This window comes from Jaculus jaculus, chromosome 8 (assembly GCF_020740685.1).
Source record: "Jaculus jaculus isolate mJacJac1 chromosome 8, mJacJac1.mat.Y.cur, whole genome shotgun sequence".
NCBI classification, from domain to species: Eukaryota; Metazoa; Chordata; class Mammalia; order Rodentia; family Dipodidae; genus Jaculus; species Jaculus jaculus.
In genome coordinates, this window is record NC_059109.1 from 115,638,102 (window position 1) to 115,664,487 (window position 26,386).

General features: G+C 38.0%; 1 protein-coding gene across 1 annotated transcript in view; it reads right to left on the reverse strand.

Annotated features, from left to right (window-relative positions):
• The window catches only part of LOC123462897 (protein MLP1-like), a 146,199-nt gene that overhangs the window by 79,623 nt on the left and 40,190 nt on the right, over positions 1–26,386 (reverse strand). The window contains exons 22-40 of the mRNA XM_045157064.1: positions 25,448–25,518; positions 24,867–24,965; positions 24,516–24,615; positions 22,747–22,817; positions 22,166–22,264; positions 21,815–21,914; positions 20,047–20,117; positions 19,466–19,564; positions 19,115–19,214; positions 17,347–17,417; positions 16,766–16,864; positions 16,399–16,498; positions 12,236–12,306; positions 10,360–10,450; positions 9,709–9,779; positions 6,020–6,110; positions 4,555–4,631; positions 3,427–3,523; positions 1,942–2,012 (exon numbers count right to left, since the gene is read on the reverse strand). Of these exons, the coding sequence (XP_045012999.1) occupies positions 1,942–2,012; positions 3,427–3,523; positions 4,555–4,631; positions 6,020–6,110; positions 9,709–9,779; positions 10,360–10,450; positions 12,236–12,306; positions 16,399–16,498; positions 16,766–16,864; positions 17,347–17,417; positions 19,115–19,214; positions 19,466–19,564; positions 20,047–20,117; positions 21,815–21,914; positions 22,166–22,264; positions 22,747–22,817; positions 24,516–24,615; positions 24,867–24,965; positions 25,448–25,518 (1,649 nt within the window). The remainder of the gene's footprint in view (positions 1–1,941; positions 2,013–3,426; positions 3,524–4,554; positions 4,632–6,019; positions 6,111–9,708; positions 9,780–10,359; positions 10,451–12,235; positions 12,307–16,398; positions 16,499–16,765; positions 16,865–17,346; positions 17,418–19,114; positions 19,215–19,465; positions 19,565–20,046; positions 20,118–21,814; positions 21,915–22,165; positions 22,265–22,746; positions 22,818–24,515; positions 24,616–24,866; positions 24,966–25,447; positions 25,519–26,386) is intronic.

A 26,386-nucleotide genomic window follows, 5' to 3' on the forward strand; every position in this document is an offset into this window, starting at 1 on the left:
CAGAAAGAGAGGAAGAAGAGGGGAGATAGAGAGAGAGAAGGGGCATGGCGTGGCCTCTAGCCACTGGAATTGGACTCCAGATGCATGCGCCACCATGTGCATCTGGCCTACTTGGGACCTGGAGAATCAAACATGGGTCCTTAGGCTTCACAGACGCACCTTGACGGCTAAGCCATCTCTCCTGCCCGGGACCTCATTTTTTTCATCCAGACTGGCTTCAAGCCCAGACCTCTCTTCCTTTTTCTACCACCTAATTCCTGGGATTAAAGGCATGCAGCACCATCCCCACTTGAAAACTATTCATTAAAACCCAATTGCAATGACCTCAATAGAGTAGTAAATACATAAAAATGCAATACACATTCTTGCAGAGAGGGAACATGCCACAGTGAAGTTTAAATTACAAGAAAACTTTCAGTGTTGACTTTGGAATTAATCACTGATTATATGAAAACATCAAGTTTGAGCACTGGGATTATTGACCTATTCACTTGAAATCTGGACCACCACATGCTACTTACCCATAATTACCTATTAGGAACTCAGTCACCAGACTTGATTTTGAACTCATGTCTTAATGATACCTTATGCCCTTATACAAAGGGAGGCTCATATCAGAAAGCCAAACTGCAAAGCCACGTTGCTTACTCTGTCATTCTTGAATGACAGACATGTCCACAAATACCTATATCTGATATGTTTCTTTTATGTTAAAGATTCCCTCACACATATGTTTGGCATGTGCTCATGTCTTCAAATAGGCTTATATCTCGCATCTTGTTCTGGATGAGAAATACAACCCTCACACTGCACTGATGGCACATACATGTTCTCTCAATCTGCTTGGATAAAAGTCACCTCAATTTTATTCACAAGACTCAGAAAAATTTACTATGTTTTATCTGCTTGCATATTTTTTTATTATCATTACAATATTATAGGCCCTGCATGATACAATGGAACTTTTAATGTGACATAAGAGCAATGGATTCCAACTCAAACCACACCAAAGATCTTCACAAAGGCCTCATGCACCAAAGAGAGCACTGCCCAAACACATCACGTTGAAGTGCCCTATGTGAATTCAAGTAGGGTAGAATACTCAGAAACAACTTCAACTCACTCACTGGCAACACTGCAGAGTAATTCTGATGACATTCATGCATATGGGGAGTTATTTTAACAACAACAAAAAGCAATAGTCACTGTTTCACAAGGACACATTTAATAAGTATGGCTCGTATGTGTAGAGCACTGGAATGCAAAAGAAGTCTGCAAGTTTGTAATTAAGGACTGATTATGTAAACATAAATGTTGACCCACAGGAATCTTCCATCAACATAAATTCAATTTCCTAGCCTGCACAACTAGTTTTCCTTGAAGCTAGAATAGCATTTTAGACACCAGACTTGATTTTCAACCTGTTCTTTGTTTACTTATTTGACAGCAACAGAGAAAGAAACAGAGAGAGAGAGAAAGAGAGAGAGGGAGGGAGAGAATGGGTGTGCCAGGGCCTTCAGCCACTGCAAATGAACTCCATATGTGTGCACCTCCTTGTGCATCTGGCTAACATGGGTCCTGGGGAATCAAGCCTTGAACGGGGGTCCTTAGGCTTCACAGGCAAGCACTTAACTGCTAAGCCATCTCTCCAGCCCTCATTCTAATTTTTTGAGAAATATTATGCTTTGATAGAAGTAGAGATCCAGACTTTTATCATAAAGACCAGTTGAAGATCCCCTGAAAGGTGATGTCTACATGTAAATTATTGCAGTCACTCCCAATAGTCCAACAACATGGCATGCACTAAAATACTTCCAAAATAAATGATAACTTGCTATCAATTACCTATAGGACAATCTCACATATATGTTCATTTGTTGCATGCACATTTTGAACCCAAATAAAGTATAAATATATGATTTTAAATTGAAGATTTCATACCTGTGACTCAGCCTTGTCACTGTCTCCATGGCTGTTTCGGCTGCCTTCTATTTTCATTATAGGCTCTGCTGCTGCCATAGCAAAAACATGCTTAGGTAAAATTTGCTCAAAGGAAACAGTAATTAAAAAAATCTTAATAGAATTAAGTACAATGCTTTAATTATAAAAGTCCTAGGTTTGACTTGGTGGCACACACTATTGATATCAGCATTCAGGAGGAAAAGGCCAGCGGATCCTTGTGAGTTCAAGGCCAGCCTAGGAGTATAGAGTGAGTTCTAGGTCAGCCTTGGTTTGAGTGACACCACATCTCAAAAATTAATCTGCCACCCACAGAAAAATCTGAAAGAAAATGAATTACTTTTATAAGTCAGACATTAGATTAAACTGAATTTTGAAGACACTTCCATATTTGGAGACATTAAAAATATCACTGGGACAGACTATAGAAATAAACATGACCTGAGAAGGGAATGATTGCAAAGTTCCATTCAAAATTTAGCACCTGAGGAACAATGAACAACACACTAGATACACATTTTGAATACATCATAGGTGCATGTCATGTCATATTTTTCGGTGTCTTCCTCCAACAAGAAAGTGATAAGTCATATGTAATTAAACCATTAAAATTTCTGTCAATTTTTTTCTCAGCTTACAACATGGCATGAAACACTCTTTGTGCCCCACTTCCCTTACGTTCTTTAAGAATCATCATTCCAAAAAGACATAACTGGTCATTCTGTCTCTGTACTTTTAAAAAAAAATTATTTATTTGAGAGCGATAGATAGATAGAGAGAGAGAGAGAGAGAGAGAGAGAGGGAGAGAGAGAGAGAGAGAGAGGGAGAGAATGGGTGTGCCAGTGCCTCCAACCACGGCAAACAAACTCCAGATGCATGCACCCCCTTGTGCATCTGGCTAATGTGGGTCTTGGGGAATTGAGCCTCAAACTGGGGTCCTTAGGCTTCACAGGTAAGGGCTTAACCACTAAGCCATCTCTCCAGCCCCATCTCTGTACTTTTTAAACATGATGACAGCAAGGCTTCTATATGCTAAGTCCCCGTGCATGCTGGTGTGAATGGTTGATTTTTATTTTCCTCCACAGTTTTGTTATTGATGGAGATTTGCTTAATGTCAGTTACTGTAGTAGAAAATAGCTCAATGTGACATTTAGGAATGGCATCCAAATACTCTCCATGACATGATGTTACAGAACATGATGTGCACTTATGTATAAAAACATGTAAGACAATAGGTATAGATACATAGAAGTCAATAGGTGAAAACAGAAATTGAGTGAGAACCTTGCTCAGAAACTGAATAATACCACCTGATGAGGAAGAAAATGCTGAGGAAATTTGTAGATTTAGGAAAATTTTGCTGGATTAAGCTCCATATCCACCTATCACAGACTACTTACCTGTTTTCCAAAGGGAATGATAATCATAAAAGCATTCAACTGTGTTACTGATCAATATGGATCTAACCTTTTATTTGTACATTTGCCGGTCGTTGTCTTGCTTCAGTAGTAGTGCCATGTAAATTATCAGCTTCTTTCACCTCAGAAGGAGACTCCGGGATATGCTGCAAAAACAATGAAGAAAACGGTTTCAAAATATCTATTCAGAGCTACAAACGGAATCATATATATATATATATGTATATATATATATATATAAATGAACCCCACACTTCAAAACAAAAGGAACAAGTATTTAAAATCATATTTCTTCAAATTGTTTGCTGTAAAAATTGTTTTAGATATCACATTTATTTTCTGCCTTATCCATGCAATAGCCAATGGAACTGAATTAGGTAGGCAAAAGGAAAACTTCTGAATACCACACAATACCACAAACAGTATGTTCCTAAGAAATACTTTAGAATAACAAAGTTTACACCATTTGCCCTCAAATGTAGCAGGCCATGCTTGTAATTTTATTGTAGCCCAGGCTGACCTGGATCTCATTCTTTGATCTGGACTGGCTATTGAGCCCAGATTTGTCCTCCGTCCTCTGCATCCCAATTGCTGGGATTAAAGGCATGTAGCACCATACCCAATTGCTACCCATTTGTAAAAATCCAATTGAAATGATCTTATTAGATTAGTAAATACATACAATTACACATTCTAGTAGAGAGGAGACACACCCCAGTGAACTGAAAACTACAAGAAAAGATTCAACCCTTGACTTTGGTGTTAATCACCAATTATATGAAAACACCAAGTTTGAGCACAGGGACTATTGACCCGTTCACTTGAAATCGAGACCATCCCATGTTACTTAGCCATGATTTTCTATTTGGAACTGAGTCATCAGGCTTGATTTTGACCTCAATTCTTAACGACATCTTATGCCTTTAAACAACTGGAGATAGAGGTTATCAGAAAGCAAAATTGCAAAGCCACTGAAAGATGATCTGTGCCTGTCGTTAAATGCAAGCTCTCACAACACACTACCAACCTGCAATCTGAAAGATCTATCCAAAAGTAAAACTAAATTGGGATGTATTACCTCATGAGGCCAACAAATATGCATTTATATAGTGATACAGTACATTTTGAAAGTGAATACACAGAATATATTTAGTTTTAAAATTTGAATACTCCATACCTTTGGTATATCCATTTCACTGTTTCCATGACTGACTTTCTGTATTTCAGGTTTCACAGTATGATCTTCTGATGCTTCTAGAAAAAAAAATGGACACTTCAATTAAATGACTTGCATAAAAATAATTGCACTCAAAATACTATGGAATAGAGCTTTAGTTGTAGTAAAATATTTATTTATATATTTGATTTTCAAATATTCTGAACCTTACTTGAATATGTGGTTCTTTTAATATTTTTTGATGTTTGTTTTAGGTAGGGTCATGCTCTAGCCAAGGCTGACTGGGAATTTACTATGTAGTCTCAGGGTAGCCTTGAAGTCATGGCAATCCTTATATCTCTGCTTCTTGAGTGCTGGGATTAAAGGCATGTGCCACCACACCTGTCTAAGATTCTGTTATGTTTTGAACTTTAAACATGTGTCTGGTACTATCCCTAGCCTTGAAATGGTTCAGAAAAGAGAATGATTACAAGGATTTTATCTAAGCTCATCAGCTCAGGATAAATGCACAATTCCCCAAAATGCACATATTGAAAATATTGTAGTGACATGTCATCTCGCATTATTTACTGTAACATCCTTAAGACAGAAAAGGGCAAATGAGGGCTGGAGAGATGGCTTAGTGGTTAAGTGCTTGCCTGTGAAGCCTAAGGACCTCAGTTCAAGGCTCAATTCCCCAGGACACACATTAGCCAGATGCACAAGGGGGTGCAGGCATCTGGAGTTCGTTGGCAGTGGCTGGACACCTTGGCACACCCATTCTCTCTCTCTATCTGCCTCTTTCTCTATCGCTCTCAAATAAATAAATAAAACTAAAAATAAATAAATAAATGGCAAATGAAATGGAGTTTGTCATCAACTATTCTGTCTGTTTTCCCCTATGTATGTAAATAGTGTGCAATAGAAATAGTAATTTTTAGTATCCCACTCTCTTTATGTCTATTGATGACTCAGTCTGACACAAGAAGGCATCATGGATTATGCCATCTTTTTTTGTTGTTGTTGTTCTGTGTATATGACGACACAACTCTGCTCATGCAGCCAACCTTCTTTCCATCCTTGTATGAGTGGTTGATATTCTTTTGCTCAACAACTATTTATGGAGATGTTTCTAAATTCAGGCCTTGGGTATTAAAAGAGCTCGATGATAGCCTTAAGAATGGCTTTCTAAGACATGGCCCGTTGTCTGATGGTGCACAGCGTGTGACTGTGCACTCAGAATGAAAACATTCATTAAAACATCAACAGGTTGTTATGTCTATAGGAGAAAATACGAAAATCAGTCGTAAAGGACGTACTAGCAACAAGTGATGGTGAAAGTAAAGGAAGCAAAAGTTACGGCCAAATATGTCATTTTTTGACAAAAATTGTTGAGATAAGGCTTCCTGACTATCAGAGCTTACATTGTAATGTTTTCATGGTCAAAGTAGCCAGAAACCAATTTGTATTCAAGAATAGTTCTTACCTTTACTTTGTGAATGTGTTGTATGTTTTGGTCTTTGAGCAATAGTTATATGACCATCTCCTTTTGTCTTAGAAAGAGGCTCAGAAATACTCTGTTAATATAAAAAAAAAACATGAGTTCATTTCCAGCCAAGATGGTGACTGCCTAACTGCACCGCACATCCCCGGGAAAGAAAGGCAAGGCATTAAGGGTTCACTGGGTCTTTTAGGGGAGAGAAATCTCTAATAGGTTGCCAGTGGGAGGGCACAGAGGGGGGAAAAAGGGAATCTCTGATTCCCTTGCTCACGGGTAGCCCACCAGTCCCCCAATCACCCCAAGTAGTCCCCATACCCACAGACCCAGCTTCAGGATACCCCTGCACTTACTGTAGGAAAGGGGACCCAGCCCAGCATAGTTCCACTTGCCTCACTGCACAGGGATGATTACCCTGCTATCCCCGCCCACGTGTGACCTTGGGCAGGCTCTGCCTGCTGGCCAGCTGGAGCTCGGGCTCCATTGGTCCATTTGCCCACCACATGCTGATCCCTGCTTGTGCAAGCTTAGCCTGCTCTGCCCATTTGCCTACTTACTGCTCTGGCGGATCATGCGCGAGCTCAGGCCCATTCCACCTGCCCAGTGAGCTCAGGATTACGCTGCCTGTCCGCCTGTGCCAGCTCAGGTGCAAGCCCCTGCCTGTCTGCTGTGCCGGCTGACAGCCACTGTCCTGTTGTGAGCGAGCTCAGGCTGCTTCTGTGTCCCAGGCTGCTTCCGTGCTTGGTGCTTCAGCATCCCTTCGAGCGCTAGCGCAGGCAGCTTTGGCGCATCACTGCTTGAGAGCTCAGGCAACTTTGGCGCTCCTGCCATGCAGGCGCTCAGGCTGCTTTGGCATTGTGCCAAGTGAGAGCTCAGACTGCTTGGACATCTGGCCTTAGGCTGCTTCCGCTTCCCACTGTGCTTGAGCTCAGCCTGATCCACGTGTTAGCTCAAGGCCACTCAGCACATCTGCTTGCCTGCCAGCTAGCCCAGGCCAGTTCCCCAGAAAGCACCACTTCCCCGGCCCATCGAGACCACAGTCCTACTCTCCCTGTCCATAAACTGTGATGGGCAGACCACAATGCAAAGAAATAACATGAAAAATCAAATGTAAGTAAATCCAGTTAGAACACCCAGTCCTACAATGAACACCTCTAATCAAAACATAAAAGAGACATAAGGATCAGAACACCAAAATGAAGCTATGAGCAATGCAACCCTGACCAAGCTATTGGTAGAACTTTCAGAAAAGCAACAAAGGACCAATAATTGTGTGGATGCTGCCATCACTACATTAGACCTAATGGATAAGAAAATGCAAGAAGTTCAAAGACAGTTAAGAGATATGAAGGAGAGTGAAACAAAGAGGACCTCAAAAACCAGCTGGCGATGCTCAATGAAGACATAAAGAAATGCAAGGATGAATTCCAAGAAGCATCAAGAAAATCAGAAAATGATGTGAAAAGGGAGCTTGACAGAGGGATGGAAAGTATATATAGAAGGATAGTAGAAAATGCAAACCTAATTGAACAAGTCCAAAACTCTCTAGAAGCTCTCAAGAATAGAGTCAGCCATGTGGAGGATAGAAACTCTGATCTGGAAGACAAGATGGAAGAAACAGTTCGAGAGTTCAAAAGTTTCAATAAGTTCAAAAATTTCTGTGAACAGAACATGAGGGAATTGTGGGATACCCTTAAATGTCCTAATATCCAGATCAGTGGAATACCAGAAGGAGAAGAAATTCAGACCAAAGGCATGGAGAGCTTATTTAACAAAATAATCAAAGAAAACTTTCCCACTCTCTTAAAAGAAAGGCCCATCAAGATACAAGAAGCTAACAGAACTCCAAACAGATTGGACCAAAGGAGAAACTCTCCAAGACATATTGTCATTAAGGCTCTAAACATTGACACCAAAGAGAAGATCCTAAAAGCAGTTAGGGAAAAATAGCACATCACTTTTAAAGGTAACCCCATCAGAATTACTTCAGACTTCTCAATGGAAACCCTGAAAGCCAGAAGGGCCTGAAATGAAACACTGCAAAGTCTAAGAACCTATGGCTTCCAACCCAAAGTACTCTACCCAGCAAAAGTATCTCTCATAATAGATGGTGAAAGAAAAACTTTCCATGGCAAAACTCAGCTTTACAATTATAAGAACACAAAACCAAACTATAGAGAAAGTATTTCAGGAAATTCTCCACACAGAAGAATCAAATAATCAAACTCAAATGCCTATAAGAAGCAGATCACAATAGCCAAACTCAGAGAAGGCACAAAAAACATCAAAGTCCATGAAAACACCAAACCACATATACCAACACAATATGGCAGGGATCAAATCAAACCTCACAGTCATTACCCTAAATATTAATGGCCTTAATTCACTCATCAAGAGATGCAAGCTAACAGGATGGATAGAAAATTAGACCCCTCAATCTGTTGTCTTCAAGAAACCCATCTCACCACTAAAGACAGACACCTCCTCAGGGTGCAGGGGTGCAAAACAATATTTCAAGCAAATGGGAATAATAAACAAAGAGGCATAGCTATATTAATATTGTATAAAATAGACTTCCAACCAAAAATTATCAAAAAAGACAAAGAAGGCCACTTCCTACTTATCAAGGGAATGATCCACCAAGAGGATATTATAATCATAAATCTGTATGCGCCAAACACAGGGGCACCACAGTTCATAAAGTGAAACCTACTTGACAATAAAACAGAAATAACCACCAACACCATCATAATTGGGGACTTCAATACACCATTATCAGTAATAGACATACCATCCAAACAGAAACTCAATAGCGAAGTAAGAGAGCTCAATAAAACCATAGATCACTTAGACCTAATGGACATCCTCAGAACATGCCATCCCAAATCCACAGACTACACATTCTTCTCAGCAGCCCATGGAACATTCTCTAAAATAGATAATATACTGGGTCACAAAGCCTTCCTCCATATATTTAGGAAGACTGACATAATTCCCTGCACGATATCAGATCACAATACTATATTGCTAGAAATTAACAACAAAAGACCCACCAAGAATCCCATCGGCACCTGGAAACTGAACAGCACACTTTTAAACAATAAATGGATAGTGGATGAAATAAAAAATGAAATTGCGAAATTTCTAGAAATGAATGACAATGAGAACACATCATACCAAAATTTATGAGACACAATGAAGGCAGTCCTCAGGGGAAAATTCATAGCGCTAAATGCCTTCATAACAAAGACAGAGTGATTCCAAATTTAACCTAACCATCCAACTAAAGGCACTGGAAAATCAAGAAAAATCCATACATATGTATAGCAAAATGGCATGCAAAAGACTGATTATCTAAACACAAATTTTGACCCCCAGGCAACAATCTGACCTTAATATAAATTCAATTCAATATTATGCTTGGATAGAAATGGAGACCCAGATTTTTATCCTAAAGACAACTTGTAGAGCCCCTGAAAGATGATGTCCCAATGTAAATTATTAAGGCACTCCCAATAGTCTAAGAACATGGCATGCACTAGAAGTTTTCCAAAATAAAGGATAACTTGCCATCAGTTACCAACAGGGCAATGTCAAGTGTATTTTCATTTGCCACATGCGCATTTTGAACCCAAGACAAGTAAAAATGCATTATTTTAAATTTGAAGATTTCCTACCCGTGACTCAGCCTTGTCACCGTCACCATGGCTTTTGCGGCCGCCTTCTATTTTCACTATTGACTCTGCTGCTGCCACATAAAAAACATACTTAGATAAAATTTGCCCAGAGGAAATAGTAATTCAGAAATTCTTACATTAGTAAGTGAAGGCTTTAATTATACATATCCTAGGTTTGGCTTTGTGACACTCACCACTAATACCTGAATTCAGGAGCAAAAAGGCAAGAGAAACCTTGTGAGCTCAACCTAGCCTAGGAGCACAGAGTGTGTTCTAGGTCAACCTTGGCTAGAGTGACACCATACTTCAAAAGGAAACCCACCCACCAGAGGGGGGAAAAATAAATAAAAATGTATTACTTTCATAAATGTGATATGAAACTCAGTGGTAAAGGTCAAACTAGCAGCAGAATGATACAGAAAGAAAAGGAAGCAAAAGTTATGGCCAAATATGTATAGTATGACAAAAAATATTTCAGTTAATGCTTCTTAACTCTCAGCACTTACATTGTAAAGTTTCCAAAATGATTTCAGGGTCAAAGTAGCATGAAACCAATTTCTGATCCTCCTGCCTCTGCCTCTTCAGCAATTTCCTACCAGCGTGTGCCACCACAACCAGCGTAACCAGTTACTATTCAAGCATATTTCTTACCTTTTATTTGAGAATGTGTCATATGTTTTGATCTTGGAGCAACAGTCATATGAACGTCTTCTTTCTTGTTAGAAAGAGGCTCAGAAATATTCTGTTCATATGAAAAACAAGAGTTTCCAAATCTCAAATACACATATACAAAGACATACATATTTCATATTACCAAATCATCAAGTCTTCATCATAAGAGAAGTATACATTCAAAATAACATTACTTTAATAGAGACATGTCTAAAAGGTTATCAACATCAATTCTGTTTACAGTCATCTTATAGCCTGTGTAACCAAAGGAAGCAACTGTGGCAAGACAGGAGAAATAGAGAAAACTTTCATGGACAAAATGAAACTGATGATGAATCAGTTTTAAAGCTAGAAATCATATTAAGTTCAAATAAAATGATCTATAGTTTAGATTTACTATGCATGTCTTAGCCAATCGAGAAAGATCATCAAAGCTGTACACTATGGCAGAGTGAGAAAGAAGCATAAAAACATCTATGCTATTTTAAATAAGACATGTTCACTTTCTAAGAGATCAATTTCTCTTTACTGCAGGGACACAAACGATCTTGTTCACATTGCTTACTCAGTCATTTTTGAATGACAGGCATGACCCCAATACCTATATACATGTTTCTCTTACATCAGATATGCCCTCACGTATGTTCACATGTTTGGCATGTGCTCATGTCTTCAAATGGGCTTATATCTCACAAGTGCAAAATCTTATTCTGAATGAGAAATACAACGTTCACAGTGCACTGATGGCACATGCATGCTCTCTCAATCTGCTTGGATAAAAGCAACCTCAATTTTACTCAGAGTATTCAAAAAATTTTACTGTGATATATTATATATATGTATATGTATATATGTATACACACACACACACACACACTTTTTGGCTTTTAAAAGTAGGATCTCACACTAGCTCAGGCTGACCTGGAATTCACTATGTAGTCTCAGGGTGGCCTAGAACTCACGGCAATTCTCCTACCTCTGCCTCCCAAGTGCTGGGATTAAAGGTGTGTGCCACCACGCCTGGCTGCTTGCATATTTTATATTATCATTACAGTATCATAGGCTCTGTATGATATATGGAGCTTCACAAGTCTATCATAGAGAAGATGTGACATAAGAGCAATGGACTCCACATCAAATATCTTCACAAAAACCTTATGCACCAATGAGAGAACTGCCCAAACACATCACTTTCAAGTACTTTATATGACTTCAAATAGTGTAGAGTACTCAGAGGGAATTTTAACTCACTCACTGGCAACAGTGCAGACTATTTTTGATGACATTCATGGAAATGGGGAGTTATTTTAAAAGCAACCAAAAGCAACAGCCACCATTTCACAAGGGCACATTTAATAAATGTGCACTTGTATGTGTAGCAAAATGAAATGCAAAAGAAAATATGGGGCCTTTAGGTCTGCGATGAAGGACTGATTATATAAACACAAATTTTGACCCACAGGCAATAATCTGCCCTTAACATAAATTCAGTTTTCTAGGCTATACAACTAGCTTGACTTGAAGCCAGAATAAAAATTTACTCACCAGAGTTGAATTTTATCATAATTCTCTGAGATATATTATGCTTTAATAGAAATGCAGACACACACATATTTTTTTTGCCGTAAAGACAACAACTTGTAGAGCCCCTGAGACATGATATCTAGATGTAAATTATTACAGGCTCTCCTAGTAGTCTAAGAACATGGCGTGTGCTAAAATTTTTCCAAACAAAAGGATAACTTGCCAACAGTTACCTATAGGGAAATCTCAAAGTGTATTTTCATTTGCCACATGCACATTTTGGTCCCAATAAAAGTATAAATACATGATTCTAAATTTGGAGATTTCATACCCGTGACTCAGCCTTGTCACCGTCACCATGACTGTCGCGACTGCCTTCTCTTTTCACTGTAGGCTCTGCTTCTATCATACAAAGAACACACACTTAGGTAAAATTCACTCAAAGGAAAGAGTAATTCAAAGAATAATCTTTATAGAAGTAAGTAGAAGGTTTTAATTGTAAAAATCCTAGGTTTGGCTTGGTGACATACATCAGCATTCAGGAAGAAAAGGGAAGAGGATCCTTGTGAGTTCAGGGCCAGCCCAGGAGTACAGAGTGAGTTCTAGGTCAGTCTTAGGTAGAGGGACAGCACACTTCCAAAATGAACCCACCCTCCAGAGAAGTATTAAATAAATAAAAATGTATTACTTTCGTATATCAGACATTCCAATAAACTGAAATTTGAAGATACTTCTATATTTAGAAACATTTAAAACATCACTGGGACAGACTCTAGAAATCAACATGATCTGAGTAAGGAATGATTGCAAAGTTCCATTAAAAATTTAGCACTTGAGAAAGAGTGAATAACACGCTAGATACATATTTTAAACATATCATAGGCACATGTCATGTCACATTTTCCACAGTGACTTTCTCCTAGAAGAAAGTTATAAGTAATCTGTAATTAAATCATCAAAATTTCTGTCAATATTTTCTCAGATTGAAACAACATGACATGAAACACTTTTTGTACCCCACTTGCTTTGCATTGTTTAAGAATCATCCTTCCACAAAAGACATAACTGGCTATTCTATCTGCATACTTTTTTTTATTTTTTATTTTATTTTATTTGAGAGCGACAGACAGAGAGAGAAAAAGGCAGATAGATAGAGAGAATGGGCACGCCAGGGCCTCCAGCCGCTGAAAACGAACTCCAGACGTGTGCGCCCCCTTGTGCATCTGGCTAACGTGGGTCCTGGGGAATCAAGCCTTCAACCGGGGTCCTTAGGCTTCATAGGCAAGCACTTAACTGCTAAGCCATTTCTCCAGCCCTCTATCTGCATACTTTTTAAACATGATGACAGCAAGGATACTAGATATTAAGTCCCCATTCATGCTGGTGTGAATGGTTAATTTTCATTTTCTTTATAGTTATTGATGGAAGTTTGCTTAATGTCAGTTACTGTATGTGATGTTTAGGAAGGGTATCAATACACTGTCCACAACATGATGTACATGATGGTACAGAGCATGATGTGCACGCAGTGTGAAAGCATGTAGCAAACAGGTGTACATACATAAAAGTCAATAGGTGAAAATATGGAAATTGAGTGAGAAACCATGCTCTGAAACTGAATACTACCAGTACAGGAAGAAAATTGTGAGGAATCTCTAAATTTAGGAAAATTCTACTGCATAAGTCTCTATGTCTACTTGTAACAGGATAATTCACTATTTTCCAAATGTAATGATCTAAAAGCATTCAACATGGTTAATAATTAATATGGATCTAACCTTTTACTTGTATATTTGACATTTGTTGTCTTGCATTAATAGTAGTGCCTCGTATGTTATCAACTTCTTTCATCTCAGAAAGAGACTCAGGGATTTGCTGCTAAAATAATTGAGAAAAGTCTCTCATGAAATCTATTCAGAGCTACAGATAGAATCATATTATATATTTCAAAAGCTCTGATCTTCAAAATAAAAGGAACATGTATTTAAAATCACATTTCTTCAATCATTTTCTGGCAAAATTGTTATTAAAGTTATATTTATTTTCTGCCTTATCCGTGCAATAACCAAAGGAATTAAATTAGGTAAGTGATAGAAATTTTTTTTTTCTTTTTCAAGTTTGGATCTCACACTAGCTCAGGCTGACCTGGAATTCACTTTGTTGTCTCTGGTTGGCCTTGGACTCACAGTGATAGTCCTCCCACTGCCTTCCAATTGGTGGGATTACTGGCATGTGCCTCAACTCCTGGCAAGGAAATATTTTATTTTATGATTAATATTTTTAAATATTTTGAGTTCATTTTTTATTTATTTAGTTGAGAGTGGCAGAGAAAGAGGCAAATACATAGATAGATATATATAGAGAGACAGAGAGATAGAGAGGGAGAATGGGTGTGCCAGGGCCTCCAGCCATTGGAAACAAACTACAGGTGCATGCACTCCCTTGTACATCTGGCTTATGTGGTGCTGGGGACTTGAACCTGGGTCCTTTGGGTTTGTAGGCAAGTGCCTTAACAGCTAAGCCATCCCTCCAGCCCCAGACACAAATTATTTCATACTCTCCTAATAGACTAAGAATGTGGCATGCACTAAAATTCTTCCAAAATAAGTGGTAACTTGTTCTCAATGACCTGTAGGGCAATTTCAAGTATATTTTTATTTGCCACATGCATATTTTGAACCCAAAACAAGTGTAAATATATGATTTTAAATTTTAAGATTTTATACCTGGGACTCAGCCTTGTCATCGTCACCATGGCTGTCTCGGCTGGCTTCTATTTTCACTATAGGCTCTGGTACTGCCATACAAAAATACACACTTTGGTAAAATTTCCTAACATGAAACAGTTATACAAAAATCTTTTTAGAATTAAGTAGGAGGTTTTAATTATAAAAACCCTAGGTTCAATTTGGTGACACACACCACTAATACCAGCATTGAGGAAGTAAAGGTAAGGGGATCCTTGTGAGTTCAAGGCCAGCCTAGGAGTACAGAATGAGTTCTAGGTCGGTCTTAGCTAGAGGGACAGCATACTTCCAAAACAAACCCACCCTCCAGAGATATATTAAATAAATAAAAATGTATTACTTTCATAAAACAGACATTCCATTAAACTGAAATGTGAAGACACTTCTATGTTCAGAAACATTAAAAATATCACTGAGACAGACTCTAGAAACCAATATGATCCAAGAAAGGAATGATTGCAAAGTTCCATTCAAAATTTAGCACCTGAGGAACAATGAACAACACGCTAGATATACATTTTGAATATATCATAGATGTATGTCATGTCACATGTTTCACAGTGACTTCCTCCAAGAAAAAAGTTTTAAGTAATATGTAATGAAATCAATATTTCTGTCAAAAAGTAAGTGTTATCTCAATTTTCCGGGTGCTAACTTACTCTCCATTGGAGCATTTGCTTCTCTTTTTCAGATAGATGCAGATCCTAAGGAGAGAGCTGCCCCATCATACCTCAAAAGGGGCCCAACTGAAACTAAGGAAAATTGGTGAAACAAGCAAGGGTGCTGTTTTCCTGATGAATCGGATACCAGCACAAAGGGGAAGGAGACCAACACAGAGAAAAATCAACTCCTACCAAATCAGAGAGCCAGAGCCTCCGAGGCCCCCAACACCTCAGCACTGAAGCAGACCAAAAATGAACCCAACATGGCTCAGGGAAATTTTGCGGAAGAGGGGGTGGAAAGAATGTCAGAGTCACCTGTTGGGTCATGATATGAAGAGACATTCATCTTACCAATAACTGTGGGCTAACTCCACAATGCACGACCCATTTACATCAATAAGGAGGGGCCATTGGGAGGGAGTAGGTCATGGATGAGCCTATACAATGGTACCAAACTGCCTGTATTTGCTGAAAAGAAATCTAATAAATTAAATTAAAATTTTTTTCTCATTTCAAAACAATGTGATATGAAACACTCCTTTGTTCCCCATTTGCTTTACATTGTTGAAGACTTATCCCTCCACAAAAGACATAACTGGTTATTCTGTCTGGGTACTTTTTAAACATGATCACAGCAAGGCTCCTAGATACTAAGTCCCTGTTCATGCTGGTAGTAATGGTTAATTTTCATTTTCCTGTACAGTTTTGTTATTGATGGAGATTTGCTTAATATCAGGTACCGTAATAGAAGAGAGGTCAATGTGAGGTTTAGGAATGGCATCCAAACACTGTCCATAACATTTACATGATGGTATGGAGCATGATGTGCACTCAGTGTGAAAGCATGTAAGAAAACAGGTGTACATACATAGGAGTCAATAGGTGAAAATATGGAAATTGAGTGAGAAACCATGCTCTGAAGCTGAATACTACCATTACAGGAAGAAAATTGTGAGGAATCTCTAGATATAGGAAAATCCTACTGCATAAGGCTCCATGTCTACTTATAACAGGGCAATTCTCTATTTTCCAAATGTAATGATCTAAAAGCATTCAACATGGTTAGTAATCAATATGGATCTAACCTTTTACTTGTATATTTGACATTTGTTGTCTTGCATTAGTAGTAGTGCCTCGTACATTATCATCTTCTTTCTTCTTAGAAAGAGTGTCATGGATAATCTTCTATAGTAATTAAGAAAAGTGTTTTATAAAATCTATTCAGAGCTACAGATAGAATCATATTATATATTTCAAAAGCTCTGATCTTCAAAATAAAAGGAACATGTATTTAAAATCACATTTCTTCAATCATTTTCTGGCAAAATTGTTATTAAAGTTATATTTATTTTCTGCCTTATCCGTGCAATAACCAAAGGAATTAAATTAGGTAAGTGATAGAAATTTTTTTTTTCTTTTTCAAGTTTGGATCTCACACTAGCTCAGGCTGACCTGGAATTCACTTTGTTGTCTCTGGTTGGCCTTGGACTCACAGTGATAGTCCTCCCACTGCCTTCCAATTGGTGGGATTACTGGCATGTGCCTCAACTCCTGGCAAGGAAATATTTTATTTTATGATTAATATTTTTAAATATTTTGAGTTCATTTTTTATTTATTTAGTTGAGAGTGGCAGAGAAAGAGGCAAATACATAGATAGATATATATAGAGAGACAGAGAGATAGAGAGGGAGAATGGGTGTGCCAGGGCCTCCAGCCATTGGAAACAAACTACAGGTGCATGCACTCCCTTGTACATCTGGCTTATGTGGTGCTGGGGACTTGAACCTGGGTCCTTTGGGTTTGTAGGCAAGTGCCTTAACAGCTAAGCCATCCCTCCAGCCCCAGACACAAATTATTTCATACTCTCCTAATAGACTAAGAATGTGGCATGCACTAAAATTCTTCCAAAATAAGTGGTAACTTGTTCTCAATGACCTGTAGGGCAATTTCAAGTATATTTTTATTTGCCACATGCATATTTTGAACCCAAAACAAGTGTAAATATATGATTTTAAATTTTAAGATTTTATACCTGGGACTCAGCCTTGTCATCGTCACCATGGCTGTCTCGGCTGGCTTCTATTTTCACTATAGGCTCTGGTACTGCCATACAAAAATACACACTTTGGTAAAATTTCCTAACATGAAACAGTTATACAAAAATCTTTTTAGAATTAAGTAGGAGGTTTTAATTATAAAAACCCTAGGTTCAATTTGGTGACACACACCACTAATACCAGCATTGAGGAAGTAAAGGTAAGGGGATCCTTGTGAGTTCAAGGCCAGCCTAGGAGTACAGAATGAGTTCTAGGTCGGTCTTAGCTAGAGGGACAGCATACTTCCAAAACAAACCCACCCTCCAGAGATATATTAAATAAATAAAAATGTATTACTTTCATAAAACAGACATTCCATTAAACTGAAATGTGAAGACACTTCTATGTTCAGAAACATTAAAAATATCACTGAGACAGACTCTAGAAACCAATATGATCCAAGAAAGGAATGATTGCAAAGTTCCATTCAAAATTTAGCACCTGAGGAACAATGAACAACACGCTAGATATACATTTTGAATATATCATAGATGTATGTCATGTCACATGTTTCACAGTGACTTCCTCCAAGAAAAAAGTTTTAAGTAATATGTAATGAAATCAATATTTCTGTCAAAAAGTAAGTGTTATCTCAATTTTCCGGGTGCTAACTTACTCTCCATTGGAGCATTTGCTTCTCTTTTTCAGATAGATGCAGATCCTAAGGAGAGAGCTGCCCCATCATACCTCAAAAGGGGCCCAACTGAAACTAAGGAAAATTGGTGAAACAAGCAAGGGTGCTGTTTTCCTGATGAATCGGATACCAGCACAAAGGGGAAGGAGACCAACACAGAGAAAAATCAACTCCTACCAAATCAGAGAGCCAGAGCCTCCGAGGCCCCCAACACCTCAGCACTGAAGCAGACCAAAAATGAACCCAACATGGCTCAGGGAAATTTTGCGGAAGAGGGGGTGGAAAGAATGTCAGAGTCACCTGTTGGGTCATGATATGAAGAGACATTCATCTTACCAATAACTGTGGGCTAACTCCACAATGCACGACCCATTTACATCAATAAGGAGGGGCCATTGGGAGGGAGTAGGTCATGGATGAGCCTAAACAATGGTACCAAACTGCCTGTATTTGCTGAAAAGAAATCTAATAAATTAAATTAAAATTTTTTTCTCATTTCAAAACAATGTGATATGAAACACTCCTTTGTTCCCCATTTGCTTTACATTGTTGAAGACTTATCCCTCCACAAAAGACATAACTGGTTATTCTGTCTGGGTACTTTTTAAACATGATCACAGCAAGGCTCCTAGATACTAAGTCCCTGTTCATGCTGGTAGTAATGGTTAATTTTCATTTTCCTGTACAGTTTTGTTATTGATGGAGATTTGCTTAATATCAGGTACCGTAATAGAAGAGAGGTCAATGTGAGGTTTAGGAATGGCATCCAAACACTGTCCATAACATTTACATGATGGTATGGAGCATGATGTGCACTCAGTGTGAAAGCATGTAAGAAAACAGGTGTACATACATAGGAGTCAATAGGTGAAAATATGGAAATTGAGTGAGAAACCATGCTCTGAAGCTGAATACTACCATTACAGGAAGAAAATTGTGAGGAATCTCTAGATATAGGAAAATCCTACTGCATAAGGCTCCATGTCTACTTATAACAGGGCAATTCTCTATTTTCCAAATGTAATGATCTAAAAGCATTCAACATGGTTAGTAATCAATATGGATCTAACCTTTTACTTGTATATTTGACATTTGTTGTCTTGCATTAGTAGTAGTGCCTCGTACATTATCATCTTCTTTCTTCTTAGAAAGAGTGTCATGGATAATCTTCTATAGTAATTAAGAAAAGTGTTTTATAAAATCTATTCAGAGCTACAGATAGAATCATATCATATACTTGAAAAGCTTTGATCTTCAAAATAAAAGGAACATGTATTTAAAATCACATTTCTTCAATTGTTATTAAGGTTATATTTATTTTCTGCCTTATCCGTGCAATAACCAAAGGAATTAAATTAGGTAAGTGATAGAAATTTTTTTTTTCTTTTTCAAGTTTGGATCTCACACTAGCTCAGGCTGACCTGGAATTCACTTTGTTGTCTCTGGTTGGCCTTGGACTCACAGTGATAGTCCTCCCACTGCCTTCCAATTGGTGGGATTACTGGCATGTGCCTCAACTCCTGGCAAGGAAATATTTTATTTTATGATTAATATTTTTAAATATTTTGAGTTCATTTTTTATTTATTTAGTTGAGAGTGGCAGAGAAAGAGGCAAATACATAGATAGATATATATAGAGAGACAGAGAGATAGAGAGGGAGAATGGGTGTGCCAGGGCCTCCAGCCATTGGAAACAAACTACAGGTGCATGCACTCCCTTGTACATCTGGCTTATGTGGTGCTGGGGACTTGAACCTGGGTCCTTTGGGTTTGTAGGCAAGTGCCTTAACAGCTAAGCCATCCCTCCAGCCCCAGACACAAATTATTTCATACTCTCCTAATAGACTAAGAATGTGGCATGCACTAAAATTCTTCCAAAATAAGTGGTAACTTGTTCTCAATGACCTGTAGGGCAATTTCAAGTATATTTTTATTTGCCACATGCATATTTTGAACCCAAAACAAGTGTAAATATATGATTTTAAATTTTAAGATTTTATACCTGGGACTCAGCCTTGTCATCGTCACCATGGCTGTCTCGGCTGGCTTCTATTTTCACTATAGGCTCTGGTACTGCCATACAAAAATACACACTTTGGTAAAATTTCCTAACATGAAACAGTTATACAAAAATCTTTTTAGAATTAAGTAGGAGGTTTTAATTATAAAAACCCTAGGTTCAATTTGGTGACACACACCACTAATACCAGCATTGAGGAAGTAAAGGTAAGGGGATCCTTGTGAGTTCAAGGCCAGCCTAGGAGTACAGAATGAGTTCTAGGTCGGTCTTAGCTAGAGGGACAGCATACTTCCAAAACAAACCCACCCTCCAGAGATATATTAAATAAATAAAAATGTATTACTTTCATAAAACAGACATTCCATTAAACTGAAATGTGAAGACACTTCTATGTTCAGAAACATTAAAAATATCACTGAGACAGACTCTAGAAACCAATATGATCCAAGAAAGGAATGATTGCAAAGTTCCATTCAAAATTTAGCACCTGAGGAACAATGAACAACACGCTAGATATACATTTTGAATATATCATAGATGTATGTCATGTCACATGTTTCACAGTGACTTCCTCCAAGAAAAAAGTTTTAAGTAATATGTAATGAAATCAATATTTCTGTCAAAAAGTAAGTGTTATCTCAATTTTCCGGGTGCTAACTTACTCTCCATTGGAGCATTTGCTTCTCTTTTTCAGATAGATGCAGATCCTAAGGAGAGAGCTGCCCCATCATACCTCAAAAGGGGCCCAACTGAAACTAAGGAAAATTGGTGAAACAAGCAAGGGTGCTGTTTTCCTGATGAATCGGATACCAGCACAAAGGGGAAGGAGACCAACACAGAGAAAAATCAACTCCTACCAAATCAGAGAGCCAGAGCCTCCGAGGCCCCCAACACCTCAGCACTGAAGCAGACCAAAAATGAACCCAACATGGCTCTGGGAAATTTTGCGGAAGAGGGGGTGGAAAGAATGTCAGAGTCACCTGTTGGGTCATGATATGAAGAGACATTCATCTTACCAATAACTGTGGGCTAACTCCACAATGCACGACCCATTTACATCAATAAGGAGGGGCCATTGGGAGGGAGTAGGTCATGGATGAGCCTAAACAATGGTACCAAACTGCCTGTATTTGCTGAAAAGAAATCTAATAAATTAAATTAAAATTTTTTTCTCATTTCAAAACAATGTGATATGAAACACTCCTTTGTTCCCCATTTGCTTTACATTGTTGAAGACTTATCCCTCCACAAAAGACATAACTGGTTATTCTGTCTGGGTACTTTTTAAACATGATCACAGCAAGGCTCCTAGATACTAAGTCCCTGTTCATGCTGGTAGTAATGGTTAATTTTCATTTTCCTGTACAGTTTTGTTATTGATGGAGATTTGCTTAATATCAGGTACCGTAATAGAAGAGAGGTCAATGTGAGGTTTAGGAATGGCATCCAAACACTGTCCATAACATTTACATGATGGTATGGAGCATGATGTGCACTCAGTGTGAAAGCATGTAAGAAAACAGGTGTACATACATAGGAGTCAATAGGTGAAAATATGGAAATTGAGTGAGAAACCATGCTCTGAAGCTGAATACTACCATTACAGGAAGAAAATTGTGAGGAATCTCTAGATATAGGAAAATCCTACTGCATAAGGCTCCATGTCTACTTATAACAGGGCAATTCTCTATTTTCCAAATGTAATGATCTAAAAGCATTCAACATGGTTAGTAATCAATATGGATCTAACCTTTTACTTGTATATTTGACATTTGTTGTCTTGCATTAGTAGTAGTGCCTCGTACATTATCATCTTCTTTCTTCTTAGAAAGAGTGTCATGGATAATCTTCTATAGTAATTAAGAAAAGTGTTTTATAAAATCTATTCAGAGCTACAGATAGAATCATATCATATACTTGAAAAGCTTTGATCTTCAAAATAAAAGGAACATGTATTTAAAATCACATTTCTTCAATTGTTATTAAAGTTATATTTATTTTCTGCCTTATCCGTGCAATAACCAAAGGAATTAAATTAGGTAAGTGATAGAAATTTTTTTTTTCTTTTTCAAGTTTGGATCTCACACTAGCTCAGGCTGACCTGGAATTCACTTTGTTGTCTCTGGTTGGCCTTGGACTCACAGTGATAGTCCTCCCACTGCCTTCCAATTGGTGGGATTACTGGCATGTGCCTCAACTCCTGGCAAGGAAATATTTTATTTTATGATTAATATTTTTAAATATTTTGAGTTCATTTTTTATTTATTTAGTTGAGAGTGGCAGAGAAAGAGGCAAATACATAGATAGATATATATAGAGAGACAGAGAGATAGAGAGGGAGAATGGGTGTGCCAGGGCCTCCAGCCATTGGAAACAAACTACAGGTGCATGCACTCCCTTGTACATCTGGCTTATGTGGTGCTGGGGACTTGAACCTGGGTCCTTTGGGTTTGTAGGCAAGTGCCTTAACAGCTAAGCCATCCCTCCAGCCCCAGACACAAATTATTTCATACTCTCCTAATAGACTAAGAATGTGGCATGCACTAAAATTCTTCCAAAATAAGTGGTAACTTGTTCTCAATGACCTGTAGGGCAATTTCAAGTATATTTTTATTTGCCACATGCATATTTTGAACCCAAAACAAGTGTAAATATATGATTTTAAATTTTAAGATTTTATACCTGGGACTCAGCCTTGTCATCGTCACCATGGCTGTCTCGGCTGGCTTCTATTTTCACTATAGGCTCTGGTACTGCCATACAAAAATACACACTTTGGTAAAATTTCCTAACATGAAACAGTTATACAAAAATCTTTTTAGAATTAAGTAGGAGGTTTTAATTATAAAAACCCTAGGTTCAATTTGGTGACACACACCACTAATACCAGCATTGAGGAAGTAAAGGTAAGGGGATCCTTGTGAGTTCAAGGCCAGCCTAGGAGTACAGAATGAGTTCTAGGTCGGTCTTAGCTAGAGGGACAGCATACTTCCAAAACAAACCCACCCTCCAGAGATATATTAAATAAATAAAAATGTATTACTTTCATAAAACAGACATTCCATTAAACTGAAATGTGAAGACACTTCTATGTTCAGAAACATTAAAAATATCACTGAGACAGACTCTAGAAACCAATATGATCCAAGAAAGGAATGATTGCAAAGTTCCATTCAAAATTTAGCACCTGAGGAACAATGAACAACACGCTAGATATACATTTTGAATATATCATAGATGTATGTCATGTCACATGTTTCACAGTGACTTCCTCCAAGAAAAAAGTTTTAAGTAATATGTAATGAAATCAATATTTCTGTCAAAAAGTAAGTGTTATCTCAATTTTCCGGGTGCTAACTTACTCTCCATTGGAGCATTTGCTTCTCTTTTTCAGATAGATGCAGATCCTAAGGAGAGAGCTGCCCCATCATACCTCAAAAGGGGCCCAACTGAAACTAAGGAAAATTGGTGAAACAAGCAAGGGTGCTGTTTTCCTGATGAATCGGATACCAGCACAAAGGGGAAGGAGACCAACACAGAGAAAAATCAACTCCTACCAAATCAGAGAGCCAGAGCCTCCGAGGCCCCCAACACCTCAGCACTGAAGCAGACCAAAAATGAACCCAACATGGCTCAGGGAAATTTTGCGGAAGAGGGGGTGGAAAGAATGTCAGAGTCACCTGTTGGGTCATGATATGAAGAGACATTCATCTTACCAATAACTGTGGGCTAACTCCACAATGCACGACCCATTTACATCAATAAGGAGGGGCCATTGGGAGGGAGTAGGTCATGGATGAGCCTAAACAATGGTACCAAACTGCCTGTATTTGCTGAAAAGAAATCTAATAAATTAAATTAAAATTTTTTTTCTCATTTCAAAACAATGTGATATGAAACACTCCTTTGTTCCCCATTTGCTTTACATTGTTGAAGACTTATCCCTCCACAAAAGACATAACTGGTTATTCTGTCTGGGTACTTTTTAAACATGATCACAGCAAGGCTCCTAGATACTAAGTCCCTGTTCATGCTGGTAGTAATGGTTAATTTTCATTTTCCTGTACAGTTTTGTTATTGATGGAGATTTGCTTAATATCAGGTACCGTAATAGAAGAGAGGTCAATGTGAGGTTTAGGAATGGCATCCAAACACTGTCCATAACATTTACATGATGGTATGGAGCATGATGTGCACTCAGTGTGAAAGCATGTAAGAAAACAGGTGTACATACATAGGAGTCAATAGGTGAAAATATGGAAATTGAGTGAGAAACCATGCTCTGAAGCTGAATACTACCATTACAGGAAGAAAATTGTGAGGAATCTCTAGATATAGGAAAATCCTACTGCATAAGGCTCCATGTCTACTTATAACAGGGCAATTCTCTATTTTCCAAATGTAATGATCTAAAAGCATTCAACATGGTTAGTAATCAATATGGATCTAACCTTTTACTTGTATATTTGACATTTGTTGTCTTGCATTAGTAGTAGTGCCTCGTACATTATCATCTTCTTTCTTCTTAGAAAGAGTGTCATGGATAATCTTCTATAGTAATTAAGAAAAGTGTTTTATAAAATCTATTCAGAGCTACAGATAGAATCATATCATATACTTGAAAAGCTTTGATCTTCAAAATAAAAGGAACATGTATTTAAAATCACATTTCTTCAATTGTTATTAAGGTTATATTTATTTTCTGCCTTATCCGTGCAATAACCAAAGGAATTAAATTAGGTAAGTGATAGAAATTTTTTTTTTCTTTTTCAAGTTTGGATCTCACACTAGCTCAGGCTGACCTGGAATTCACTTTGTTGTCTCTGGTTGGCCTTGGACTCACAGTGATAGTCCTCCCACTGCCTTCCAATTGGTGGGATTACTGGCATGCGCCTCAACTCCTGGCAAGGAAATATTTTATTTTATTATTAATATTTTTAAATATTTTGAGTTCATTTTTTATTTATTTAGTTGAGAGTGGCAGAGAAAGAGGCAAATACATAGATAGATATATATAGAGAGACAGAGAGATAGAGAGGGAGAATGGGTGTGCCAGGGCCTCCAGCCATTGGAAACAAACTACAGGTGCATGCACTCCCTTGTACATCTGGCTTATGTGGTGCTGGGGACTTGAACCTGGGTCCTTTGGGTTTGTAGGCAAGTGCCTTAACAGCTAAGCCATCCCTCCAGCCCCAGACACAAATTATTTCATACTCTCCTAATAGACTAAGAATGTGGCATGCACTAAAATTCTTCCAAAATAAGTGGTAACTTGTTCTCAATGACCTGTAGGGCAATTTCAAGTATATTTTTATTTGCCACATGCATATTTTGAACCCAAAACAAGTGTAAATATATGATTTTAAATTTTAAGATTTTATACCTGGGACTCAGCCTTGTCATCGTCACCATGGCTGTCTCGGCTGGCTTCTATTTTCACTATAGGCTCTGGTACTGCCATACAAAAATATACACTTTGGTAAAATTTCCTAACATGAAACAGTTATACAAAAATCTTTTTAGAATTAAGTAGGAGGTTTTAATTATAAAAACCCTAGGTTCAATTTGGTGACACACACCACTAATACCAGCATTGAGGAAGTAAAGGTAAGGGGATCCTTGTGAGTTCAAGGCCAGCCTAGGAGTACAGAATGAGTTCTAGGTCGGTCTTAGCTAGAGGGACAGCATACTTCCAAAACAAACCCACCCTCCAGAGATATATTAAATAAATAAAAATGTATTACTTTCATAAAACAGACATTCCATTAAACTGAAATGTGAAGACACTTCTATGTTCAGAAACATTAAAAATATCACTGAGACAGACTCTAGAAACCAATATGATCCAAGAAAGGAATGATTGCAAAGTTCCATTCAAAATTTAGCACCTGAGGAACAATGAACAACACGCTAGATATACATTTTGAATATATCATAGATGTATGTCATGTCACATGTTTCACAGTGACTTCCTCCAAGAAAAAAGTTTTAAGTAATATGTAATGAAATCAATATTTCTGTCAAAAAGTAAGTGTTATCTCAATTTTCCGGGTGCTAACTTACTCTCCATTGGAGCATTTGCTTCTCTTTTTCAGATAGATGCAGATCCTAAGGAGAGAGCTGCCCCATCATACCTCAAAAGGGGCCCAACTGAAACTAAGGAAAATTGGTGAAACAAGCAAGGGTGCTGTTTTCCTGATGAATCGGATACCAGCACAAAGGGGAAGGAGACCAACACAGAGAAAAATCAACTCCTACCAAATCAGAGAGCCAGAGCCTCCGAGGCCCCCAACACCTCAGCACTGAAGCAGACCAAAAATGA